Genomic DNA, 24,807 nt, shown 5'->3' on the forward strand with positions numbered 1-24,807 from the left:
AAAAATATATACTTTACAAAAGAAAACTAAAGTAAAAAGTAAAAAAAAAGTAACAAATTAAGAAAATGAGCGAAACATGTCTTATATATGTGGTAATTAAATTAGTGAGTACTGGATGGGGAAAATATACATAAAACAATAATCAATACTTAAAACATAACCAGCACCTATTACATTGCTGTATTGTCTGTAAGATCTGGTTGAATTTCAGTAGAGACTGTTAGCTGGCAGAACAGTGAAACAAAGACTTCTACCTTGAGCCTTAAAAATTCCCACAATTCTTAACTTTGCAATACAAGATCTGTCAGTGGTAATGCTTAGCATCGGGATGATTATGAAATACCACCTTACAGTATCATGCAGGGAGCAGAGAATGAGTGAATGGGGGACTGATTCCTGAGTTTGAAGTTTGAATGTTTCAGCACCATGGAGAGAAACACAGGGAGAGATTAGGTTTAAAAGCTCCAGCATTACAGATAGAGACAGAGACGGCAACAAGCCTTCATGGGAAAGCAAGAGTTCTTACTCACACCTACTTTAGCTCCCATGGAAATTTTAATTATGCAGACTTACTGACTTGGTATTTGCAGGATTGTCAATTGAGTCTTAGATTCAAGATAATATATTTCTGCCCACAGGATTCCTATTTCTCTCTAATGGAGCATATAGCAAATACAAAGATCTTATTCATATATGTATATATATATATATATATATATATATATATATACATATGTGTGTGTGTGTGTGTGTGTGTGTGTGTGTGTGTGTGTGTGTGTGTGTGTGTGTGAGCAGAGAGGCTGCCCTGCATGAATATATATTCATTCTGTACATGAACCAATATGAACTAATATGAACTGTCCTATTTTCATACTGAGTATTTGATTCATTTTATCCCTGGGTGAGTGAGTCACGGCTACTTGTTTGGATCAACATGTTTTCAGCTGCAGTTTGACACTGCAGGACAGTTGGAGACAACGATACGCTTTTTTTGGGTCAGGCCTCCTTAAATAAGTCACAGTAACATTTCACTACTCTTGGAAAGGATGGTGGGTGCTATGCAGGAGGGCCTTGATCAATGTTATCCACACAGAACTGGATCAGTTGTACTGAGCAGCCTAAGGCCCAGTCAGTGTAGCTGCCATGCTGCCCTCATTACAGTAATGATCTCCCAGTACACAGCTTCCACGTGAGGCCCCATCAACACACTGACTCTGACTGCACCTCACACTCTCTTCACCTCTCTCCCTCTAATACACACATACTGTACACAGTCACTCAAAAAATTATGCCATCCAGTGGTGATGCTTTCTGTGTGTCACTTGCAAAGCAAAACCACAAAGTGACAGAGACACAAAACTCAGAGTTGAGCAACAACTACACATGTGAGAGTCATCAGCAGTGGCACAGAAATAGTACGATTTCCTATAATGTGCAATGATTAGCACTACTGGGTGTTGATATTCCACTCATGACTCTGTGAGTTATTGGATTTTCACTTTACATAAATAGGCTTAAAAATTGATCTTGTGTCACACCTGTGTCTTCGTCAATGGTGAAAGTGCCCAGTCCGCTGCCTCCTCTGACAGAGTACCTCAATACGCCATCTCGCCCCTTGTCGTCGTCCTTAGCGCTGACTGTCAGGACGCTTGTGCCCACACGAGAGTTCTCCTTAACTGAGCCTCTCACGGCAAAGTCAGGGAAGTAGGGTGCATACAAATTCTCATTGACATCCACCACCTAAAGAAATGTAATGCTAACTTTAATTTTGACTCGAAAAAAAAGGGATGACGTGTAGTATCATGCAGTATAAATAAAAGAACTGAATAGCATTAGACCCAGTGTGCAAACTAAACCATAGAAAGAAACATTTATAACTTCAATTGTATAGGCCCATTGGCTTTATATCAGCACATCTGATATATAATAATCACTTAATGACATACATCAATAATAGCATAATAATTTAGGCATGATCCATGATGATAAAGATAGAGAAAAATAGAAATGCATGGCAAAAATAGCAAATTGTCAATATTTTGGAGACCCCCTGGCTCCCCTGTGCATGTGTATGTGTGTGTGTGTGTGTGTGTGTGTGTGTGTGTGTGTGTGTGTGTGTGTGTGTGTGTTACGCACCTCCACCTCAACAAATGTCTGACTGATAAGGCTGGGTACTCCTCTGTCCTCAGCACGTAATGTCAGGTTGAAAAACTGCTGTTTCTCAAAGTCCAGCTCCTTCCTAATCCTCAACACTCCACTCACAGCATTGACCTGTACAAAAGCATTACAGTTCCATTCATCATAAACCGTCAACACAAAGAGGATCAGCATATGCAACAGTAAAGACATTAGGCAATACAAATAGTGACATGACCTACCTCAAAAGTACCATTGAAGTCATTTATCAAGGAGTATCGGACCTGTCCACCGGGGCCAATATCTGGGTCCTGAGCCTGCACCCAGGTAATCACAGCACCTGGTGGGAGATCCTCCAGTACTCGAGCATTATAGCTGCTAGGGATGAAGGCTGGGGCGCAATCATTGACATCCTCCACTATTACACTTAGAGTAGCGACTGACGACCTTCGAGTGCCTCTTTCAGCCTTGTCTCTCACTTCAATCTTCAAGGTGAACATTGGGATTGTTTCTCTGTCCAAGTGGCTAGCAACAAATACACTTCCTGTTTCGCTGTCAATACCAAAGTGAGGGACACTGGTCAGCATTATGTAGGAGAGCTGTCCATTCTGGCCAATGTCTCTGTCAAATGCAGTGATGGTAATAACTTCCATACCGATGACAGAGTTTTCTGAAACAAGAGTAGAGAAGCTGTCCTGATAAAACTGGGGGTCATTGTCATTTGCATCCTCAATGATCACAGTCAGTAGTCTCCAATTGGACATCTGAGGAACGCCCTGGTCGTAGATGGTGATATTGAGGAAGTAACGATCCAAACGCTCACGATCTAGTGGCTGCAATACAGTTATCAGCCCATTCTCCATGTTGATATTGAAACAGTTTTCCTTGTTACCATCAGATATGGAAAAGAGAACCCGGCCATTAAAGCCTGTGTCAGCATCTCGGGCTCTCACCTGAAATACACTGGTGCCAGTAGCAAGGTCTTCTCTCACTAGAATACTAGTGGGCAAGGCCTCAAACTGTGGAGCCTGTTTGTTCATAGAGAAAAGATCTGTGTTTCTCTCATCTAGTCTTGGTCTAGCCATGGCAGACGCTTTTGAGAGCATTTTTTCTGCCAACAGCTGGGCTACCCTAGTCTCCTTGCAGTTGAACCCCCTAGGTGGCATCCTACCCCTCACCACAGATACATTCACAAATGTAGGATCAGAAAACATCTCTCCATCTGTTGCAACTATTTTCAGGTTGAATATCCCACTTTTTAAATTAGCTACTGCTAACGACCTCTTCAATAACAAAGCACCAGAGTCTGGATTTAAGTTAAAATAGTCTAACTCATTCCCAGACAGTATCTTATACTGCACCATTTCTAATTCATCTATGTCCACAGCTGACATGGTGACAATAGTCTGGCTGACAGGGAAATCACGGCTTATCATCCCCCTGCAAGAAACCATCTCAAATACAGGCTGGTTGTCATTGACATTTAGTAGACGAATGGTAACATTAACCTCACTCTCCCTTCTGTAGGGTGAACCCCAATCTGAGGCCCGCACTGCAAAAGTATAAATATCATCTGATGACTCAAAGTCCAGGTCTCTTGTGATCCTCACCTCCCCTGTGTCCTGGTCTATTGTAAATGGAAGAGACTGTTCACCATTTATTGTGTGGGTGACAACCCCATTCTCTCCTTTGTCATCATCCACACCAGATACTACAATAACAACAGTGCCTACAGGTAAGCTCTCGTTGATTGCAATATCATAGAATGGCCTGTCGAACACTGGAGAGTTGTCATTAGCATCTTCTATGATGATTTGGATCCTCGACCGCTGCTGACTAATCATATCAACCACCTCCATCTCCATGAAATCCTGCGATATCCTTGTCAGCTGCCTTGTGGTCGTAATAACTCCAGTCAAAGGGTTTATATCAAAGTACATTGGATCTGAGAGGCTGCTGAAGCTGTAATTGACACTCAGAGGAGCTGGGGAGATTTTCACCACCTCTACAATAGTGCCTGGGGGAGCTATTTCACTCAGCTTAAATACATAAATATCTTTCTCGAACCTTGCCAACACTGGACCTGGCTTTGTAACCAACAACTGTACAACTTGGGTATTAGAAAACTTAGGTGGTACACCTCTGTCTTTAGCCTGGAAGGTTAAATTGCAGCCATAAGGGAATGCATCCCAGTCGACCAATTCTGATGTTTTAACCCTATACTCATTTCCGACAGGCGATCGGTCAACCACAAACTGTTCAAAGGGGTCACCCTCAATGATGGAGACCCACTCTATATCCCCAGATACCCCCTCGTCGTTGTCCTTCACAGTCACTATGGCATAGACTGAGTCCTTGTCCACCGATGATGGAACGACAGCAACTGCACTGAGCACAGGAGCAAATTCATTGACCCGCTCCACAGTCAGGACCAGCCTAGCAGTGCTGCTGATACCATTGTTCCCATACAGTTTCATCCCTCTGTCAACCACCTGCACCTCCAGCTCAAATCGGTCTTGCTTGTCCATCCTGGGCCGACCCGTCAAGGTGATGACCCCGCTGGTCGGATGAACAGCAAAGAGTTGAACTCTGTTCTTGAAGAAGTAGTAGAACTCCCCGTTGGAGCCCATGTCAGCATCTGTGGCAGTTACACGTCCTATGCTGGCACCCAGAGGGGCACTCTCAGACACAATGAATGAATAGGAGGTTGGGGAGAAGAGAGGTCGGAGATCATTGGTATCTAAGACCTTGATATAAACAGTGGCTAAGGCCTCTTGGCCTCCTTGGGCAGATGCCTTCACTGTCAGTGTGTAATTGTCTTGTACTTCCCGATTCAGTATGGCACCACTGCCTCCATTAGTGCGTATACGGAGGAAACAAAAATCTCCAATTACAAACTCCTCAGCCTGGAAGATTCCCTCACTGTCTCCAGACTCAATTGAATATTTTATATCTAAAGACCGAGGCGGCCCAAGGATTATGCCCATTTTGACCTCACTTCTGGTATAGGTTCTTGCAGCAGAGTTCTCAAAGATGGAGGCATTATAGGCAGGCTGGGTGAAGAGCAGCAGGCCTTGTCCTGCTCTAGGTTCTGGCAGAAACTGGGTATGGGTTGAGGGGAAACACATGAGGAGGAAGAAGCAAATGAAATGGAAAAGAAGAGAGAAGCTGGGTAGAGGAAGCATATTTCCCCACCGATTAGGCTTCATCACTATTCCATCACCCAGTCACCCTATATTTGGAAAGAATAACAAAGAACAACAGATCTGGATTCAGTTGGTGAGTTGTTCGAGACATGCTCTCTGCATGCTAAAATTTTGATAAAGAACTGTGAGACAAAAGTTACAAAGACATTTCAGGGGTACTGCTTATCACTATAGGGATATGATAGCATATTCAATGTTTGCACTCAAACAGCATTCAGACACTTAATATTCACCCGAAAGGCTCAGAAATCAAGAATGACATATCTTTAAACAAACCACATCAAAGCACAGCACACTTACACAGCTTCAGTGAAACATATTATGTCATCAAATAAAACAACAGAGATCAAGAACAATCACTGTTACTAGAATAAAGAGTGCCTAAAAGACTCAAGGACTGTTTTTTTTTTTTTCTTTAGCCACCAGGGTTGTGACATTTTCAGAAGAGAAAATGTAACTAGGACAAAAGATCCTATGGTCTGAGAAACACCACTGTGCACTCTAAAAAAATAACACTTCCTTAGAAATTTGAAAAACACTTTCTAAACATCCTCCTTATATAAAGTAAGCATCAGGTTAACTAAAACGCACAAAATGTAACTACCAGAAAGGGAGACAAAGCGAAAATTAGGTGGCCTAATTAAAAACATTATATTTTCATTTTTTCCTTTTGATTACAAATGCTTTTAAAAAAAACTGTCTGGGCTGCTGTACACCAAATGTTTTATGCATCGCCTTTACAGTAGCCTTTTCTTGATCATACAACTTCGACAGAAACTAATACAAATAAAATAACAGAAACAAACAACACAACTGATACTATGAACTGTCAGCCCACTTGTATATTGTATGCAGGACCTATAGTAATATGCAATAGATTAATATCAGCACCTATGACTCAAATCAACATTCCCCCCGAGGGTGACTGTCCCAGGAGATATTGGGGTGCATTCATTGTCTCCCATGTTGATGCGGATTCAGTGGAGCTCGCCTCCGTGCAAAATCACACGAGTTTACAATCTGTAGCTACAGTATGCGGACGCATTAACTTGTATTGTACACACACATCACTCACATCGCAGCGTGCCCTACCTTTAGACGAAACAGCTGTAATCAGTGAAGGTAAATCCTTTCCCATCCTATCTCCGACAGTGGTTTTAAAAAAGGAAAGAAAAAAAGCAACACGCGCAAAACAGTCCACCAGAAGACGATGGTGAATCGCCAAATGGAAAAATATTCATGTGCACATATCCCGAAAGGCTGTTGTCTACTAGGCTGCAGCCATCCTCGTAAAACTAAATAGCTATTGCCCCAGTTTCATGCACCTGACTACTGTAACCCTGAGTCACTTGGCTATTTCGGCTTTTATCTGCAACACTTAACACAAAACTGAAGTTAAAACAGTTAGGTGTTGGTTTGCTGGAAGCTTAAGGTCCGACACAAATGTGGTATAAAGAACATGTCGCTTAACGCAAGTTTGGAAGCGGTCAGAATTGTGTGGGACCGCGGAGCGCTCACTGGCTGGAGGCGGGTCGGGAAGCCTCCGATCTTTGCCGAGTGTAGCCGACAACATCCGGAAGTGAAGACCAGTGTAACCCACAGCAGTACACTACGGTTGCGGGTCGCTATCACACACACACACGCTTTTTTTTTTTGTGGTTAGTTACAAGTCTCGCCACCAGTTAAACTTGTTTCGCCCACCACCATGTCCGTTTTGTGTTATAATAAGGGATGTGGACAGCGATTTGATCCAGAAAATAACCCAGACGGTGAGTAGTATCTTAGTTAACTATCGCCGTGTGCCCGGTTAGCAAGCTAACCTCTGATCATCTGGAAATTTCTACAGCGTGCAGGCCTGGTGGGCCCATGTAGCTAACCTGGCATTAGTTAGCCGGCTGGACCCGACACTGTAGTGACTTCATTCATAAATACCGTTGTAGATAATAACCCGGGAAGCTAATGACGTGTGTGCCTGCCGTGACTTATCACGATGTTGTTAGCATGTTAAGCTCGTGTAGTTAGCAGGTTCGAGGGTAACGTTGGACTTTGTCGAACCGTTGTCAGAGCACACAGTAAGCAGGTTAAAGTTAAAGAAACACCTCATTCAAGGTTTTTACTACATAAAGATTATCTGCAGTACATTTCTCAACGCTGTCACACAACACTAACTATGTTACCACGAGTTAAATTTCTCTTTAACACCTCGAAAGACAGCAAAGAGCAGTTCAACCGAGTGGCCAGTCAACAGTAAGGTTAACCTAAGCTTTTTAAACGGAACATTATGTGTGTGTGTGTGTGTGTGTGTGTGTGTGTGTGTGTGTGTGTGTGTGTGTGTGTGTGTTAGTCCATTGGATTGGCTAAGAGGTTGAATTTCCCATCAGCTTTGGACCTGTGCTTTACTATAAATCTGAATTAAAGAGTGGAGCCAATGACTAACTGGATACTACAGCCACCCTTACACCACAATGTAGCCTATGATGTTATTCTGTATGTGAACTTCCTTATGTGAGCCTTTTTATACCAAGTCTGGCCTTTAGCAATACAAAGATGCAAAACTAGAAGCACCAAATCTGACAAACCCATAAGAAATGAAAATAAGTAAGATGTATTCATGAGCTGATGCATTTTCTTACTACCAGAAGGCGTTATGCCTGAGGAAAGCCAAAGTATATTTTGAACCCATACTGTCTCCTGTCAGCCATTTCATATCATCCTGTAAAAGTGAGAGCAGTCTCCCCAGTACATTCGACAATACAGTGCATACTCCTCGCCAAAACAGTAGCCAAATCCTTGATTTGATGTGACACAAGATGCCCTGGGAGAGGCAAAGACATTTGAAACACCACACTTGTCATCATGAGCACAACAACAAAAAAATCTCCCCATCTATTTGGTCATACTCATGTTTGATGCAGTATATGGCTCATATCTTCCTGGAGGCAAGTCTAATTTCCATTTTTCTGGACCCCTGAAGGTTGAAGGGAACATACATATGCTTTTAATCGGGATCCTTAAATAAACGGTAGGCAACAATAGGCTGATGGCATAGCCTTCAGCAGCAATTTTAAGTTCAGTATCTTGCCCTAGGACAGGGGGATCAAACTGCCCATCTTCCAGTTAGTGGATGACCTGCTCTTCCTCTTAGCCACAACCTGTGTGTGCTTCCTGTAGTGCAGTACCCCAAAAACACCACAAGGAAATTAATTTATATGAGGTTGTGTAGGGATAAGATCACTGTCCTAATAATTCACTTCTTGATCTTAAGGCAGTTTGCCCATGAAACCATTCTTTAGATGAAGCCACTGCTCTAAATGTAATTGAACGTTCGAGGTGTTGTCTTCAGCTACCAAGACATATCTCAATGTGTTCTTTATTTCCTTTTTGTTATAAATGTCCCCTCCTGTCTTCCAGTAATATAACATTGTGTATTACCAGATACTCAATGCAGGAGTCAAGTATATTTCCATTTTAATGGGATGCCTCTTTTTATAACAGCAGAGTATATTATCATTACCTTTAGGGGTACCTAGGTGATTCTAAGGCATTAGCATGGAAGGGGTGCAGCTCAGGCTGTGCTATGTGGCAAATGCTTGATTCATGGTATCATCCAGCCAAACGTTTTTATTCAGTCCACTGGGATTTGTCTTTTAAGGCATTTCCAAAAAGAGGGCATTTAAAAAAATCATGCTGTGCTTTCCATTTAAGGCAAACGTCAAATGATGATTTTGTCAAACTTTCAGATGGTATTTCTAATGTATCATGAATATTAGTTTAAAAATGTATTATTATAAAATGTTCATGTGTCGTGATCTTGTGTTCAGATAGTCATATTTAAATTTTGCTTGTCTGAAAAACTTTTTTCCATTGAAATGTGTTTCCTTTGAAAAAAGAGTTTAATAAATCTTCCCAATTAATTTCCTAATGCCTGGATTAATAATGTATCTATGTATTTTGTGCAAAAATTTAAGTTTTATGTAAAATTTTAGTCTTTTTTTAAGTTTTCTGAAGTTTAATACTGAGTGTCTAAAAATCATTACCTACTAAAGCTTAAATTCTCTTTATCCTTTTGTGTTTTTTAGTTTGCTATGTCTGTGGTCTAATTGAATTATTTTGTATCAGTGTCACTTTCTGATCTAAACATACAGGATGACAGTACTCTTATAACTTACTAGGTGTTTCCAGTTAATTACTGAATTCCCTTCAAGAAAGGCATTTTGTCTATTATTTTACTCATAACATACATTCATCTCCACATATTAGGTCATTTTAATAAAAAAAGTTTTATAACTCCTTCTTACTTGCATTATTATTCATGTGGTTAGGGGCAGACATGACCCCATATAGCCATCAAATACTGCTAGAAATAGTGCAGTTTCCAGCTGAGTGCACATTAACAAACCAGTGTAACTTTTTCCTGCTCCGTTTCTAAACTGACTTCAGACGGCCTTGAAGACAGCATCAGACACGGCTGAGCCAAGTCCTTTGAGAAATGCACCACACATGAAAGGAGGACCAAGAGCAGACAAGACATCACTGGTGTTACAGTGCTTTAACAGTTGAAATTTACTATATGCTATTTGTAATTGTTGATTTTTTAAACGCCTCACCACATTCAGAACTATTCTACAATGCTACTCTTAATTCTGTAAAAGAAATTAGCTTTTTGCCACGGTTTAAGGTGCATTTTAAAAGCTTAAAGTTTTGTTTCTTTTATGAAACCAGAATTCCTTAAAAGTAAGCCATAAAAGCTACAGGTCTATATACAGTCTGCTGTTTCCTATATCACTATCATTTTCCCTCTAAATTGTGTTTTATTTCACAGATGGCTGCACCTATCATCCAGGAGTTCCAGTATTCCACGATGCATTGAAGGTAAAATGCCTGAAAATGCACAGTTAGCTTGTGTCTCGTTATCTGGTCAAACTTAATGTCTCTCTCACTCTCTCCAGGGATGGTCCTGCTGCAAGAGAAGAACTACTGACTTCTCAGACTTCCTCAGCATTGTTGTAAGTTTTTTGTTTTCTGTTTTAATCCATACTCTTAATCCTCCGTGGCCATGTTTCCATTGTCCATTGTTTCCATAGGCATTGACTGCCACCTTTTGCTGTGGCCCGACGTGCTCATTGTTTGTGAGTCTTAACACAGTGACTTTCTCCTCACAGGGCTGTACAAAAGGTCCACACAACAAGGAGAAGCCCCCTGAGCCGGTGAAGCCAGATGTGACATCATCGGGAGAAAAGGATGACGCAGATGACCAAAAACCAAAGTTCAACGAGTACATCATCTCTGCACCAAAGCCTCAGGAGGCGATACGCAGACCAAGGTTGTATATACATAGAAATACATAGCATAAAATGTTTTTGGAGATAGAAAGATTCAGCCCATAGTGAAATCACATTTAAAAGAAAGAAACAAGTCAAGAAGAACACACTACTCTCCATTCAGTACACCAGCCGGCCTTACAGTTGGCTGCATAGCCTTATTAGCTCTGTGGTCTACATTCTGCTCTTTATTATTCTGGTTTCGTATCAAATGCATAAAAGGGTAGGTACAGTATCCAAGCTATTAAATCAGCCTGAAATCATCAATGGTACAGTAAGGATCCACAGGATAGTCGGAGGCGTTCTCTGGTTTTTTTACCCTGGATACTTCCCACCAGAGTTCAAAAGAAAGTGGACAAGCGACTGATGAGGCGATTACTACTGAATAGTGAAACTCCTTTTAAGTAGTGTATTGGTCTTAGGCTGGCTTTGTATCCGAGACCTAATTTTGAAGCGATGTTTCCAGTAATGTATCCCTTACTTGAAGTAAAAATCCATCTTCCAGATAGTTTTATATTCACAAACTAATTAAAAAACAGATAAAGTTTGAATCACCCGTTGTTATTGTTTCATGACTTATTTTTTGTTACCGTTACAGCCCAGATGAGCCGATGGTGAGATTGCAGCATAAAGTCTCTGGTTCTCTGAAACAGGCTCTGGAGAAACTGAAGCTTTCTGAAAATGCAGCAGAGGATAAAGGTGAGAGCAGAATTTTCTCCTCCCCCCTCTTTCTGTCCACTTAATCATACCACTACTACCTTCCACTTCTTGTTATAGTAGACAGGAAGGTCATGTTGACAGTGGAAGTTAATGGATGGCCGCTGGGAATTTGCCCTCACCTGCGTCACTCACGTCATGGCATTTGAGTAAAAGCTGACAGGGACAGGACAACTCATCATAACTGGATGCATTTTCCAGATGCTCTTCAGAATATGGGTGTCAATTCTTTGTCTCTCTCTTTCTGTCTCTCTAGAGGAAGATAGTGACGAGATCAAGATTGGAACATCCTGCAAAAATGGAGGATGTACTAAAGTAGGTGAATGTGTCAACGTATACTGGGGGTAAACAGTCTGGAATAAACTCTGGTGTTGAAATGTATAAGTAAAATCTCTATCCGTACTTCTGGTATGACTTTGGCAACAGCAGTTTAAATATGTACATGTTTCCTTTAAATTCACCCTAATTTATGCTTGTAGACTCTTCCAAATAATTGCCCACTTCTTTTTCAATTTCTAAGGCAAATTAATTTAACGTATTTGAAAACATATCTATGAACTGATGTCATTAAATGAAAACAAAAACAAATCGTGATGATCCAAGTTGATCCTGACAAAGAAATTGCAACGCCCCAAAAGAGCTCACCGGTGAGTGGAAGCAGATACAGCTCCTTTTCCTCCTCCTCCTCCGTGTTTGCTCTGAGACGAATGCAGAGCAAAACGATGTTGCTCGCGCTAATGTGGGCTGTCAGAGCAGAAACCCCAAGATTAGAAAGTAAATTGTGAGGAACATTTGCATTGACTTGTGTTTTTTAGAAGCTTGGAGAGGGACTTTACATAATTGTAGTTTAACTGATTTGATTGAAAGCCGTGAGACATTCTCTCAAGAGCTGCTGGCTTTTAGCTGAATAATCAGTGGGGGTCTTCAAAGAGTCTAAATTGGTACTTTAAAATAAAAAAAGTCATTACTTATTCCCAGAAAATGATACTTTCACCTAAATCATTACAATAATATTCAAAAATTTGCTTTAATATAAAATAGATTTTACGAGATCTATCTGCATGCCTCAGTTCGTCTGATGACAGTGCTGCAGAAATCATTTAAGACTTCTCAGTTCAATAACCTATGACTATTAACTGAGAGTTTCATTAATAGAACAATCTGCTTCAGTCTTTTGAACCACACGTTTTTTGTCATCTTCAGAGTTATGATGGACCTGCAAGCGATTCGGATGTGTGCTTATACCACGCCGGATTTCCTATCTTCCATGAAGGGTTTGTATTACTGATCATTTTTTGCCTTATAAAAAAATTATTTCAAGCTTAAAACCCCCTAGCTTTCCATCCGTGTTTCACTGTATTGACATGAAGTAGTAGATATTCTCTGGAAACTACAAGTGTATTATTTTCCTGTTGGTTTTCCTGTTAGTCTTGTTTTCTGGTTCTCTTGAGTGACATGTTATTGATTGCTAAAATCCAGCTGGTGTATGTCTTTCCTGCCAGGATGAAATACTGGAGCTGCTGTAAGAGGAAAACCTCCGACTTTAACACCTTCCTCTCTCAAGAGGGCTGCACCAAAGGAACACATCTATGGACGAAAAAGGATGCGGTAGGTGTGCCTGCTTGACAGCAAGTGATCATTTATATATGCGTGCATGTCTGGATGAGAGAGCCTCAGCTGTGACTCCATCTAGTGGCGTCTGCTAAACAGAAGCACTGAAGAGACAGTGCTTTGTGGTAAATACTGAATGGCTGAATTTGTGTATCAGATGATCTAACGATGCTTTGAATGTTGTTCGAAATCTCCTTGCAGGGTAAGAAGGTGGTTCCATGTCGGTTTGACTGGCACCAGACCGGGGCACAGGTCATCATCTCTATCTATGCCAAGAATGCCGTCCCAGAGCTAAGCTATGTGGATGCAAACAGCACCACGGTGAGGAAAACTATAGCCTGTTAGATGATTTCTATCATATCTAAACTGCTTAGTTTTTCATTGTCTTCTTCTCAACCTAATACTCATCTCTCTTTTATCCCTCAGCTCAACATCCGTGTTATATTTGAGGGAGAGAAGGAATTTGAGCAGAAAATCAGTTTGTGGGGAGTAAGTACACCTTCACTTTCAACTTGATTTAAAAAGTCTTTTGACCTTTAGCTGTATGCCAATTTTAATTGTAATTTTTGTGCAAGTCTTGTGTCTAATACATGATTTAAGCCTGTCTTTTACCACGCTCCCTCCTTTCCTTGTAGGTGATAGATGTGAGTAAAAGTATTGTGAACATGATGGCCGCCAAGATTGAGGTAGCCATGAAGAAGTCCGAGCCCATGTCATGGGCACGTCTGGACCTTCCTCCCCCCGTCATCCCACCCAAGGATAACGAGAAGAAAAAAGAGGAGGATGATAGCGAGGACGAAGATGAATGATGAGGAATTAAAAATAAAAACATAGTGTTTTTTTTTTTTTTTTTTTTTTTTTTGCTGAATCCAAGGCCACACAGTCCATTCCTTACCTCTTTAAAGAATCGCCTCTTTTGCTGTCATGGAACTTTGGTCTCTACTCTTCAACTTTACAGTGTTTCCACTTTCATTCTTACCAGTCAGCGCACATGATTTTATTGGTCGGTTGGTTGTAATGCTAAAGAAATCCTCAAATATTTTTACGACAGTTTTTTCACTCAAGTACTGAATGATAATAGAGGAAACACTTACTTTTCATAGACGATGACACACTGTTAATTGCACTGAAATCCTCTGGAAAATAACACCACACAATAAGGTAGGAGTCAGGTGTGTCCGTTAAAGCCTTTCATGTGGACTGCTTGTATCAAGTCATCATAAAGGACCATAGTTGTGAGCATATTTCAACAATGTTTGGGAAATGTTTCATTCCATCCTTTGGTTGCATAAATTGTATAAATTATTGCATTGTTTTGTCCACCAGTATCACGTCAGACAAAATGCTCTCTTCACAGATATATTCCCATGTCTGTGTGATAATGAAGCTGCTGTGTAGTTTGAGTAGGAAATCTCAAAGATGTCCACACTTGTGTAATATGGAGTTTATTCTGAATAAACTGTGTTATAAGAAACATAATAGTTCCTTGGGACTCTTAAACTTAGAAATGAAATGTTTGACAGCCAACTATCCCACCCTTTTACAGGTAAAACTGTAGATTTGCTCTAAATTTGTTTTTTTTGTTTTTTTTACCTATTGTATATTTTGTTTTGCTTACATACAATGAATGCTGTATTTATCTCCTCATTTCTTGTCAAAACAGCATACCACAGTTTTAATAATGACAATGTACTGTAATATCTGACAATACCAATTGAATACAAAATATTTTAAGAAAAGTACTGTATTGTAAAAATGCTATGCTTGACTGCATGTCTCAAGGCTTAGAATGTATTGTTCAATTTGACAGAGACCATGATATAAGGATAAAATGAATAGGGAACCACTTTATCTTACCAAAAATAAACTTTTGTGTTGAACTTTTAAAACGGGGTGACGTTAGTGTGATGGTTCATACCCTACTACGACATACAGCGTATGCACAGTAAGTTGGTAGAGTGGTATTGAGACCACCACAAATGAATCCCTTGTCTTAAATTAAAGTAAGTGTGACCTTTCAAGTGATTTTGAACCATGTGCAACTTTGGGAACTGCTGTGACTTTTACAAATGTCAAAGTTTTTTAAAACTATAACTTACTCTCTTAAGGTTAACTCTTAAGGTTAGAGTATTGAACTCTGTTGCTGTTGAGATGTCTCAGACCTTGACATCGATGCAAACATAATCACCTTTTTCCCTTTCCAAAAGCATGTCTCACACCACAAACTTTAACCCTTGTATTATGTTGAAAAAAAATGACATTGATTATGTTGCGGGTCATTTTGACCCGTACTGTGTAAATGCACTCAAAACAGTCAAGAAAACAGATTAAACCAATAACAACTTTATTTTAGGTTATATAAACATTTAGAAAAGTGACATACAATACATTTTTAATTCCAACACCATATTTAAGAAATATTTAGTCTAATCCTCTTGTCCTCCTCTCGGGTCAAAATGACAATTCTTCCCTCCTTCTTTCCTCCTGCCATGCTCTCTCCTTCCTTCTTCTCATCCTGTTTTCCTTCTCTCTGTTCATCCTCCTCTATTCCCTTCTTTTCTCTCTTCCTTCCTTCCTTCCTTTCTCCCTTCTTTCCTTCCTACCTTCCTTCCTTCCTCCCTTCCTCCTTCCTTGACCAAAGAAAGCACAAGGGCTAAGATATGAGGGGATATGAAGAGCTGAAATGCTGATTGAATCTCATCAACTCGTGTGACAGCAAATCTTGTAGGACCGGGAGTCATTTTGATCACATTGGAAGATGATAGTCTGCCTCGGCTTGGGTGTGGTGATTTTTGGACCATTTTATATTACCGTCCTTAGATGCCCATGTCCCCTCTGTGGATGATGATTGCTGCATTCCTTGGTTTTCATCTGTTGGAGGAACAACGGCAGACTTGTCCTCTGAATCCTCCTCATCGTAGGAAAATTGACAATCTGGATCAGCAATAACAGTGTCCTCTGTCTCTGAAAAATCCTCTGTTTCTGAAATCTCTTCCTCTACATCACTATCCCAGTTAAAAATCTATGATAAAGCCTCCTCAGTTGTCATCCTTCTGGAGCTCATTTTTGGTGAGTTTGTCAAAGAGATGACATGAGAACAGTGACAAGGACAAGTGTGAGAAAGTTCCCTCTCTTCACACACCTGGCTCTGGGTCTCAGAGGCAATCAAAATACAAACAATTGTATATTGTATATATATAAAGTAAAAAGTACATCAAAGAGACATGTTTATTTTGGATCTGAACAGCTATTTACCCACATTAAAGCGTCTGGGTCAAAATGACCCGCAACATCATCTTTGTATACCAACTCTGCACAGACATTCCACTACACATCAAAGTGTCCAGATTTTACACACCAGTTAATGACCCTAGATGAGGAAAAGTCACCAAATTTCAGCAAGAAAAAGAAAGGATAACCAGTACTTTGATCAACACAAAAACTGAAATGGGTCAAATTGACCCTTAACATAATACAAGGGTTAAACGTTAATCAAAATGTGGTTCAGTCAACTCCCACATAAAGATAATTAAAAAGTCCCCTCAGGCTTCTTTAAACTTAGAATAATTTGTTTCTCGCTCTGAATGACAGTTGAATGTAGTTATTTCATGATCACTGATGCAACACTGTAGAACCAGATTTTGAAGGTAATCAGATGAAATCATGTTAACCCTGGAGCATAAATGTGAAATGCCATTTTGAACATTTCCATGACAGAAACCATAAATGTCTAAAATGATCTAAAGGGCAGAATTTGACAATTTGTGGGTGGATAAAGTTTAAAAAGTCAAACATGCCTCAGTTTGTTTTTACTCGTTTAATACAGTTTAAATACATGCTCATTAACAAAGATTATAGACTCATTTTAATGTAATGTAAAATTCACAGTACTTTGATATCAAAAGTCACAGAGGGTTGGCTGTGCCTTCACATGGTTGTTTGGTAGTTAGGGTGGTTGGTTTCCTCTGTGTCACTGCTCCAGATAAGTGGCTGTCTTTCTGGGAGAGCAAATAAGTTTTTCCACCTCTTCGCATGCAGCCAAGGTGACCCTCTGTATCGTCGTTTTGCAGTGCGGACAGCAGCGACTATGGCCACTGCTACAATTCCCCCACAGAGCCCTGCAAGCAGCAGCCAGGGCCACACACCTTGCAATTCCTCCAAATAAGGACGTATGGATTCTGCTAGCCTCTGGTCTGGAAAAAAGATACAAGTAGTGGTTTAATACTTAAATTAGACCTAAAATTAACTAATAGATTACTGAGAAGAAAAATGAAGAAAGACATTAGCAGAGAAAATGCAAAGCAGTAATTGCTCAGATGCAATTCTATGTGGCAAAATAGAAAAATCTCTACTTAGACAGAACTTACTAGCATCTAGCAGATATGAATATTCATATCCCAGGTCCTTGCTGGAAATGAAGAATTCTCTGTTTCGGTGGAGGGGCAGGAAGGGCACCATGTGGTATTCGCTGTTGTGCCCTATAGGAGCATTAGACTCTGGATACTGTGATGGGGAAGGTCTATGCCTCCTGAGCCACTCCTCATAAATGCTTTCATAGAGAATAAAAAACAAATATAGCGCTGCTGTTAGGTGCAAGAGTGTAAGTGTACTGAAATTATAAAATGTGATGAGTGTGTGTGTCTCACCTGTCAACAAAAGTGTGGTGGAGAAGGAATATGGGGTCATTCGCTGAGCCCTGCACTGAGGACATGGAGCCGTTCATGAACACATGCAGAGCAGCATGCATGCCCATGCGAGAACTGTTCCCTAACCCAGTCCGAGGATCCCCGAATCCTGCAAGATGAGAAGTATTTAATTAGGTGGCAACAGCCTGTAATGGTAATGGCGATGTTATACAAGCATTGTATTTTTAAACAGGGTGTATATGGCGGTGAGAATCCCCATAAGCTCCTCTACAGTGGACTTTCTTTCTTTTCTGTTAAGTATAGCATGAGATGTATGAATATGTTTAGAAATTCTGTATCCTAGGAAACCATCACAAGCCTCTAAAGCTATGCTGGAGATAGCCCTTTATTTGGATAGTTCTGTGCTGATATCTAACCTTCTATTAACAGAGAATAGATGTTCAGCAATGTGTAATTTAGCCCTTGTACAATAGCTGGAATTTTGCAGAACTAATGCCAACCCTGATATGATTTAAGTGATGTACAATCACAATTGTTGGATACAGTGACAAAGGAAATATACCAAACAATGAGAGCATAATGGGTACTTAACCTGGATACCTATGTTGATGTTACTAATGAATTATAACAGTGTCCTACAATAAATAAGATGTTACTTTTAATAATGCATTATTAAAAGCAACTTGTACTTGAATATTAATCGTATTATAAGTGCTGAATAACCCTTCAACTCTTATATACACAGTGCAAATAAATTAAATGTGTCATATGAGGCCACACATTAAAGTACAAATAGTCATCACCAACATTCAGAGCATCCCACACATAGCCATCCCATTAGGACAGCAGTGTGTGTGTGTGTGTGTGTGTGTGTGTGTGTGTGTGTGTGTGTGTGTGTGTGTGTGTGTGTGCATTTGTGGCCAAGCTTATCTGACCTTCCAGAGTGTTCCTGAAGCTCATGTTGGCACTGCGGTCCATGGCTCCGGTGTCATAGTTGGGCAGACTGAGCGTGAACTCCACCTCTGCTGAAGTTGGTAATCGTTCAACCACGTTACGATTGTGGTTTCCAGGGTTACGACGCAACGGGCCCTCTTCCCTGGCATCACACAACACACCTCTGTTATTGTAGTCCTCTGCTCTGGAGCACAGTACCTGCGGATGGAGACACACGAACGCGAACCGATTACAGTACCGCGCATGAAAGCACTAGCACACGTCCCAGCAATTTGACAGTTTCAGTGGGTTTGGAATTTGGCTCTGCTTGTTATTACTGTCAAGGTAAATCTCATCCAAGCAGGCCAAAGGTAGCCTAACTTTAAAAGCATTTTAACATGATCTTGATCAACAGATATTAATTACTTTTCTTATTTTTTACACATTCTTTATGATCTTTCAAGTTAAAATGTCTGAATGTGTATCTCTAAACACTTCAGAACTGATTCCTACTTAAATAGAAAAAAGTATTCAAGAAAATAAAGCAAAGGAGAGAAGAAGAGAAGCTGGAGGACTTTAGTGTTTACCCTCCAAGAGGAGAAGACCGAGCCCGCGCTGAGGAAACTGGGATCAAAGGGGCTCCGGGCCCCCATCAGCTCGTCCGTGCACACATCACATCCCTGGGCATCCCTCCAGTCCCAGTACGGGATGGTGAAGGTCATGTCTCCGGTCAGCTTCCTGATCTCGTGCTCCCAGTGCAGCAGGTACACGCGGTGCCACGGGAGAAACGCAGGCGCCCAGTGGGCAAAGTCAACATTGGACCACACGTTCCCCGGCCCGCCTAACAGCGCGTCCCGGGACACATAGTAATGCATCCACACAAACACATCATACACTGAAACATCAGCGAACATCGGGCTGGAGCCGTTTCCCATCTCCTGGTAGGTCCCTGTGACCACAACATAGTCCCTGCTGACTGTCTGCTTGGCCAAGTTCAGGTAGGACACAAGTCTGATCCTCTCGGCCCTGGACAGGTGAAATACGTTCCTCCTCAGAGACTCTCTCCTCTCATTGCAGTTGACGCCGAAGTAGCCAAACTTGCAGTCCGCGCAGTTGAAACCCATGAAGTTCCCTGCGCACTGGCAAGTCCGGTTGTAGAAAACCAGGGGCCACTTCTCCCTGTCGTCCAACCCGGAGAAGGGGTACTGCGGCCCGTCGGGGTTGTTCGGCACAACCACATCCTGACAGAAACCCCGACCCGAGCTCGCCCCGCAGGACGACCCGTCCCCTTCCCAAGGCGGGCAGCACTCCTTGGTGCGCAAAGCTTCCTGGGTGGCACACAGACGCGGGAATTGTTGATAGCTGGACGCAAAACATTCCATGAAACTAAGGATTATCAGCGGCCACATTACAGCAAGGTTTTAATTTGGGAACGGCAAGCAGTCACTGAGAAATGAGCCAAATGCTCACAGTGGGGAAAGTCCATGTGATTCTTTCACTGGCTTAAATTCCTCAGGGTTTTTTTTTTTTTCTGGGCACCTCCTCTTTGTTGAGCCAGTCACATGCCGCTTAACCTCAGGGTGAAGCTTACTTTATGAGAGGGGGGCAAATTGGCTCGAATGCACACATCCTAAGATTGCAGCCAAATTCTTTTAGGGAAAAAAAAGGAATAACTCCAACTCTCAATTCAGTGAAGCAGGGGATTTGCAGTATTTGGGGGCCTAAGTAAAGTTTAATGCCATCATTACGACTTCGGCTACATTATACCATGATATTAATGATAAACTAAACTAACACTACAAAGACGGGGGGGCTTTATTGCCCGCCTCATCAGCGTGAAACAGGCGCGTAACTCATGATCTCTCTCCACGCGCACACACAGACGCACACATACTGCCATAATAAAGAAAACTGTTATCCCAGGAATTATGTGATGATAATCACAATAAAAATATTGGGAACAGAGAGAGAGAGAGAGAATGTGGAATTATCAGTAATCAATTTAAATTAAATCTGATTAAATCATCAGTGGCTATCCACAAATGATCTATTACAAATTAAACATACTTAAATACTGCAATAAGGTATAAACTAATGATAAATAAGCACCTGTCAGATTTCAAATAGCTTTAAAATGTGTAAATGCTTTAAATACGTATATGAAAAAGGCCACTTCATTGCACATTTAACAAACCTAAAACTCTCACCTTTTGGTGTTTAGTAAAGTAAGATTCCTTTAGTCAGATGACCCCACAATACTGCATGTCATCACAGTATGAACTAATGTGGGGACTTAAAACAAAGGATTTGCTGAGTAGAAGTTGATGAAAGCATTATAAAAGCAAGCCATCCCCTAAGCCTAAGGCAAGGATATTTGGTATTTGCATTTATACAATGCTTTCCTACAAGACAACTTTAATTTCTTTTGAGCTTTCTCAGTACTGCTGTCTCACACACCAAAGGACGCAACCACTGTGCGCCCTGACCTTTAACCTTTAGTCTACAGATGATGAATCTGTTTGCACATGATGTTCAAATGTACATTTACATTTACAGTATGCGTAAGTTAACTGCACAAAATATAACCAAAAAAAGTAATTCCTGTAATGCAATACAGAACTATACTTATTAACTATAGGCCTACATAGGCCTACTTGCTCACTTTGGATATTCACAGATAGAAACCTAACAGTGGTACTCAACCCTGCATTTGGCTACAAGTTCTCATCCACATCACACCTTAAGTCCTCCTCTGTCAATACACCTGGAAAAGTATCCTTCTGCCTGAACCATCCCTGGCAGTTGTCTGCAGATATGTCCAGACATCCAGCATTCATTGCATCCAAGTATGACATCTGATCAGAAACCTTCCACCTCCATGAGAAAAATAATTTCTCATCGGGGGTTTAGGAATTGGGAGTAAGGTGGAAGGTAAAGTGACACCATCCTGGGATGTGATAAGGGAAACATAAGTTTAACAAAATGCTAAATGGAGTGTAAATGCACAGATTCTGGTGGTTGAATTTGAGTGAGAAAAACAGTTCATGAATTTTGAAAGATGAGGTCATTGAATGTAAAATCAATTAAAGGTAAAGTAAAGTTAACTCAGTAATGTGTGTTACCAATTGTAAAAAACTTTAATTACAGAAATAAGTCCCCACCAGAGGGCGCCATACGGTTACTATTTTGTAATTACAGTGATCCTGTCTACTTCTTTGTCTGGCTCATCAGTGTAAAACAGACACCTACAATAACAACAAATGCAAAGAAAGAAAACGATGTATTGAGGAGAAGCTGATGAGATGAAGCCACTCCCTAAGGCAAGAATATTTGGTCTTTGCTTTTATACAATGCTTTCCAACAACACAACTTTAATGTCTTTTGAGCTTTTTCAGTACTTCTGTCTCACACATCTGAGGACGCAACCACTGTGCGCCCTGACCTTTAACCTTTAGTCTAATGATGATGGATCTGTTTGCACATGATGTTCATATGGTAGCAGGAACACTAGACTTTTATTTGTATTTTTTTTTTAAATTGCAGTCCTCTATATTAAATAACTTTTTGCAAAACATTTCACACAGTTCTTTTTACAGTCAAATTACCAAAGACTCACTGTGTGGACATGAACCCACAATGTCATCACAGTGTAAACTACTGAGGACTTCAAAGATTTACTGAGGAGAAGCTGATGAGATAAAGACATTTCCTAAGGCAAAAATATTTGGTCTTTGCTTTTGTACAATGCTTTCCTAGAAGACAACTTTAATGTCTTTTGAGCTTTCTCCGTACTGCCGTCTCACATGGTTCTCCACACCTTAGGACGTAACCCTATGCACCCTGACCTTTAACCTTTGGTCTAATGATGATGAATATGATTGCACATGCTGGCCATAAGGCATGCAAGAACACAAAAGGTTTTTGGTTTTTTTGCAATTGCTCACTCACATTTCTCTCTTTCAGTTTACTTTTTTCAAAACTCTTCACACAGTTCGCTTTACTGATGTGAGACACTCAAGAAATGAGTCCCCACCAGAGAGCGCCATGCCACTACTTGCAATACTGTCTGTAAATGACAGTCCACCAGGGCCACCTCCTCTTTCTCTCTGTCTCCCCAGGCAACAAACTAACCACAATTCTCCAGGCAGACATTCATTCATTTGGCTCCTAGTAATGAATGCCCATGTAGAAACATCCTCAATTACACATTTGACCTCCATTTGATTAGACTTTCTGAATATCCTCTGAAAAGATTTTTGTTGTTGGATATGCGTCACACATCTTGCCCAACAAAACATTCACATTGCACATTCTCACCATGCTAACTAACTGTGACTTGAAATGATGTTATTCATTCGGGAGCCGGCTGAAAGCCCAGATGATCCCTACATCTTACACTGGATTCACCTACTGAACTACTGAAATGTAAATGAGCTACTGTGACTTCCAAGTGTCTCATTGCCCCCTCTGTTATAGATAGATTAACTGTGCCACAATTGCACAGATCAACATGTTTGCTCTTGTTCCTATAGGGGTTAGCAGCCTCTCTAAGTTAAAACAGGATGTTCTACTTGATCAACTACCTACTGCATTTCCTAACCTGGTCATACATGTACTAAACTCAATAGTTAGTGGTGTCAAGCTTTGTTATGTTCAGATTTTGTTGTCTCTTTCCACTGCAGATGGAGCCCCAACAATACAATATCACATTAAGCTATATCTGGGGTCAAATTGACATGATAGTTTGCCTTTACACAGGCGAAAATGTGACACTAATTTGTGTCTCACCTATTCATGACTTTGTCAGATCGCTATTCTTACCTGTGAACAAAGAGTTTCTGGCTTTGTAACACTTAACATTTAAATGGTAGGTGAGAAATGCACTTTGTATTATACAAAACATACCTTTAATTATGTTTGGAGTCACTCTGACCTGAGGCAAGAGAGGGAGAGAGTTGCAGTGGAAGTGCATTAAAGGATAATTTCCTGGACACTATCATTTTTCCATTCAGAACCATAACCACGTCTCTTTGGATATAAAGAGTGTAATGACAATTTTAATGAAAAGCCATGAAACACCAACGCCCAATAGATAGAAAGTCTTCTCTTTTTTCAGATTTCAGATGAATGGAGTCAGATCAACCTCAAGGACAAGAGCGTCAGCCACAAAACAAAACCATTCATACCAAACCAAAACCATTGTATGGTCACTGTTTTTATCATTATCATATTTGAATGACAGAAGAGGGACTCTTCTATTTCTTATATATTTAATAGATATATTGAAACTGAATGTTACTTTCAAAGTAACTGTCCTACTTTTTAAAGAGTACAATTTCGTTTTAAAAAAATAATCATGGTTTGGTAGTTGAAAGGTTATAGACACGAAATTAACTTGCCACTAGATGTCGCACTAGAGCACCATCAGACCTAAACAATGGGTGATACGGCCGACCAGACTCCATTGACAAAACCAGTAATTTTACCTAGCAGATAATCGTAAAAGAAAACGCCAAACTGGACAGAAACAAAATAAAACTCACCAAAACCGTCTTTGTTAAGTCTTTTGACAGTATTCCCAAAAATAACCAACGCTGGTTTGGTTTAAATAATATTAATATTAATTCACCAAATTAGATAATATTAAGAAAATATTAAGAAAATGGCTGCAATGGTATCAATGTAGCTACACTAAAACTATAAAAGTGCGTCCACTAAAAGTGCTTGTTTTGCTTTTTTGCACTTATTCTAAGTATCTGAAACAATTATGGACAGGATCCCTACAGATACACCGCCTGATTAACCAGAAACAACCATAATAGTGCTATTGCCAGCCACCAAACTTTATGGACAAAAACATTTCCTAATGCATAACCATTGCATTATATTTCCTCATATTCATTTTCTTTGTCAGTTTTTCCACTCTTCCAACAATCCCCAACTCTGGTTCGGTCCAAATAAATCCTTAATTCTCCGACACAGATGAGAAAAACAGCAGATTCAGTCACTCTCCTCAGTTGCACATGGAGGTATATTAACCTGCACTAACATGCAAACACGGCCAGACCGGCTTTGTAAACGAAGCACAGAGATGCTGCCATGACAACACAGCCAAAGGGATGGCGGGTGATGTAATTATCTGCTCTACTTAACTAACGTTATATATTTAAATAACAGATAGTTGTTTGCTGTTATATTAACGTTTTAAATCTCATAACCTTTGAAACTGGATGTGTC

At 40.5% G+C, this 24,807-nt stretch overlaps 3 protein-coding genes across 3 annotated transcripts in view; 1 reads left to right on the top strand and 2 right to left on the bottom strand.

Annotated features, from left to right (window-relative positions):
• Nucleotides 1-6,746, bottom strand: part of LOC127364576 (protocadherin Fat 3) — a 63,625-nt gene extending 56,879 nt beyond the window's left edge. The window contains exons 1-4 of the mRNA XM_051402208.1: nucleotides 6,435-6,746; nucleotides 2,379-5,368; nucleotides 2,137-2,271; nucleotides 1,539-1,740 (exon numbers count right to left, since the gene is read on the bottom strand). Coding sequence (XP_051258168.1) covers nucleotides 1,539-1,740; nucleotides 2,137-2,271; nucleotides 2,379-5,345 — 3,304 coding nt within the window. The 5' untranslated portion in view covers nucleotides 5,346-5,368; nucleotides 6,435-6,746. The remainder of the gene's footprint in view (nucleotides 1-1,538; nucleotides 1,741-2,136; nucleotides 2,272-2,378; nucleotides 5,369-6,434) is intronic.
• A 170-nt stretch (nucleotides 6,747-6,916) lies between these two features.
• On the top strand, nucleotides 6,917-14,880 carry chordc1b (cysteine and histidine-rich domain (CHORD) containing 1b). Its single transcript, XM_051401705.1, has 11 exons — nucleotides 6,917-7,111; nucleotides 10,165-10,214; nucleotides 10,292-10,348; nucleotides 10,505-10,665; nucleotides 11,262-11,362; nucleotides 11,637-11,695; nucleotides 12,584-12,654; nucleotides 12,883-12,988; nucleotides 13,193-13,312; nucleotides 13,418-13,480; nucleotides 13,627-14,880. Exons 1-11 carry the CDS (start codon nucleotides 7,048-7,050, stop codon nucleotides 13,798-13,800), a joined length of 1,026 nt encoding a protein of 341 aa, XP_051257665.1. The 5' UTR covers nucleotides 6,917-7,047; the 3' UTR covers nucleotides 13,801-14,880.
• A 1,913-nt stretch (nucleotides 14,881-16,793) lies between these two features.
• LOC127364290 (tyrosinase-like) lies at nucleotides 16,794-20,033 on the bottom strand. Its single transcript, XM_051401704.1, has 5 exons — nucleotides 19,158-20,033; nucleotides 18,573-18,789; nucleotides 17,638-17,785; nucleotides 17,359-17,540; nucleotides 16,794-17,184 (listed from the first exon to the last, which is right to left on the bottom strand). The coding sequence occupies exons 1-5, from the start codon at nucleotides 19,977-19,979 to the stop codon at nucleotides 16,919-16,921; spliced, it is 1,635 nt and encodes a 544-aa protein (XP_051257664.1). The 5' UTR covers nucleotides 19,980-20,033; the 3' UTR covers nucleotides 16,794-16,918.
• Nucleotides 20,034-24,807: the final 4,774 nt, after the last annotated feature.

Source organism: Dicentrarchus labrax, unplaced genomic scaffold (genome assembly GCF_905237075.1).
Source record: "Dicentrarchus labrax unplaced genomic scaffold, dlabrax2021, whole genome shotgun sequence".
Lineage (NCBI taxonomy): Eukaryota > Metazoa > Chordata > Actinopteri > Moronidae > Dicentrarchus > Dicentrarchus labrax.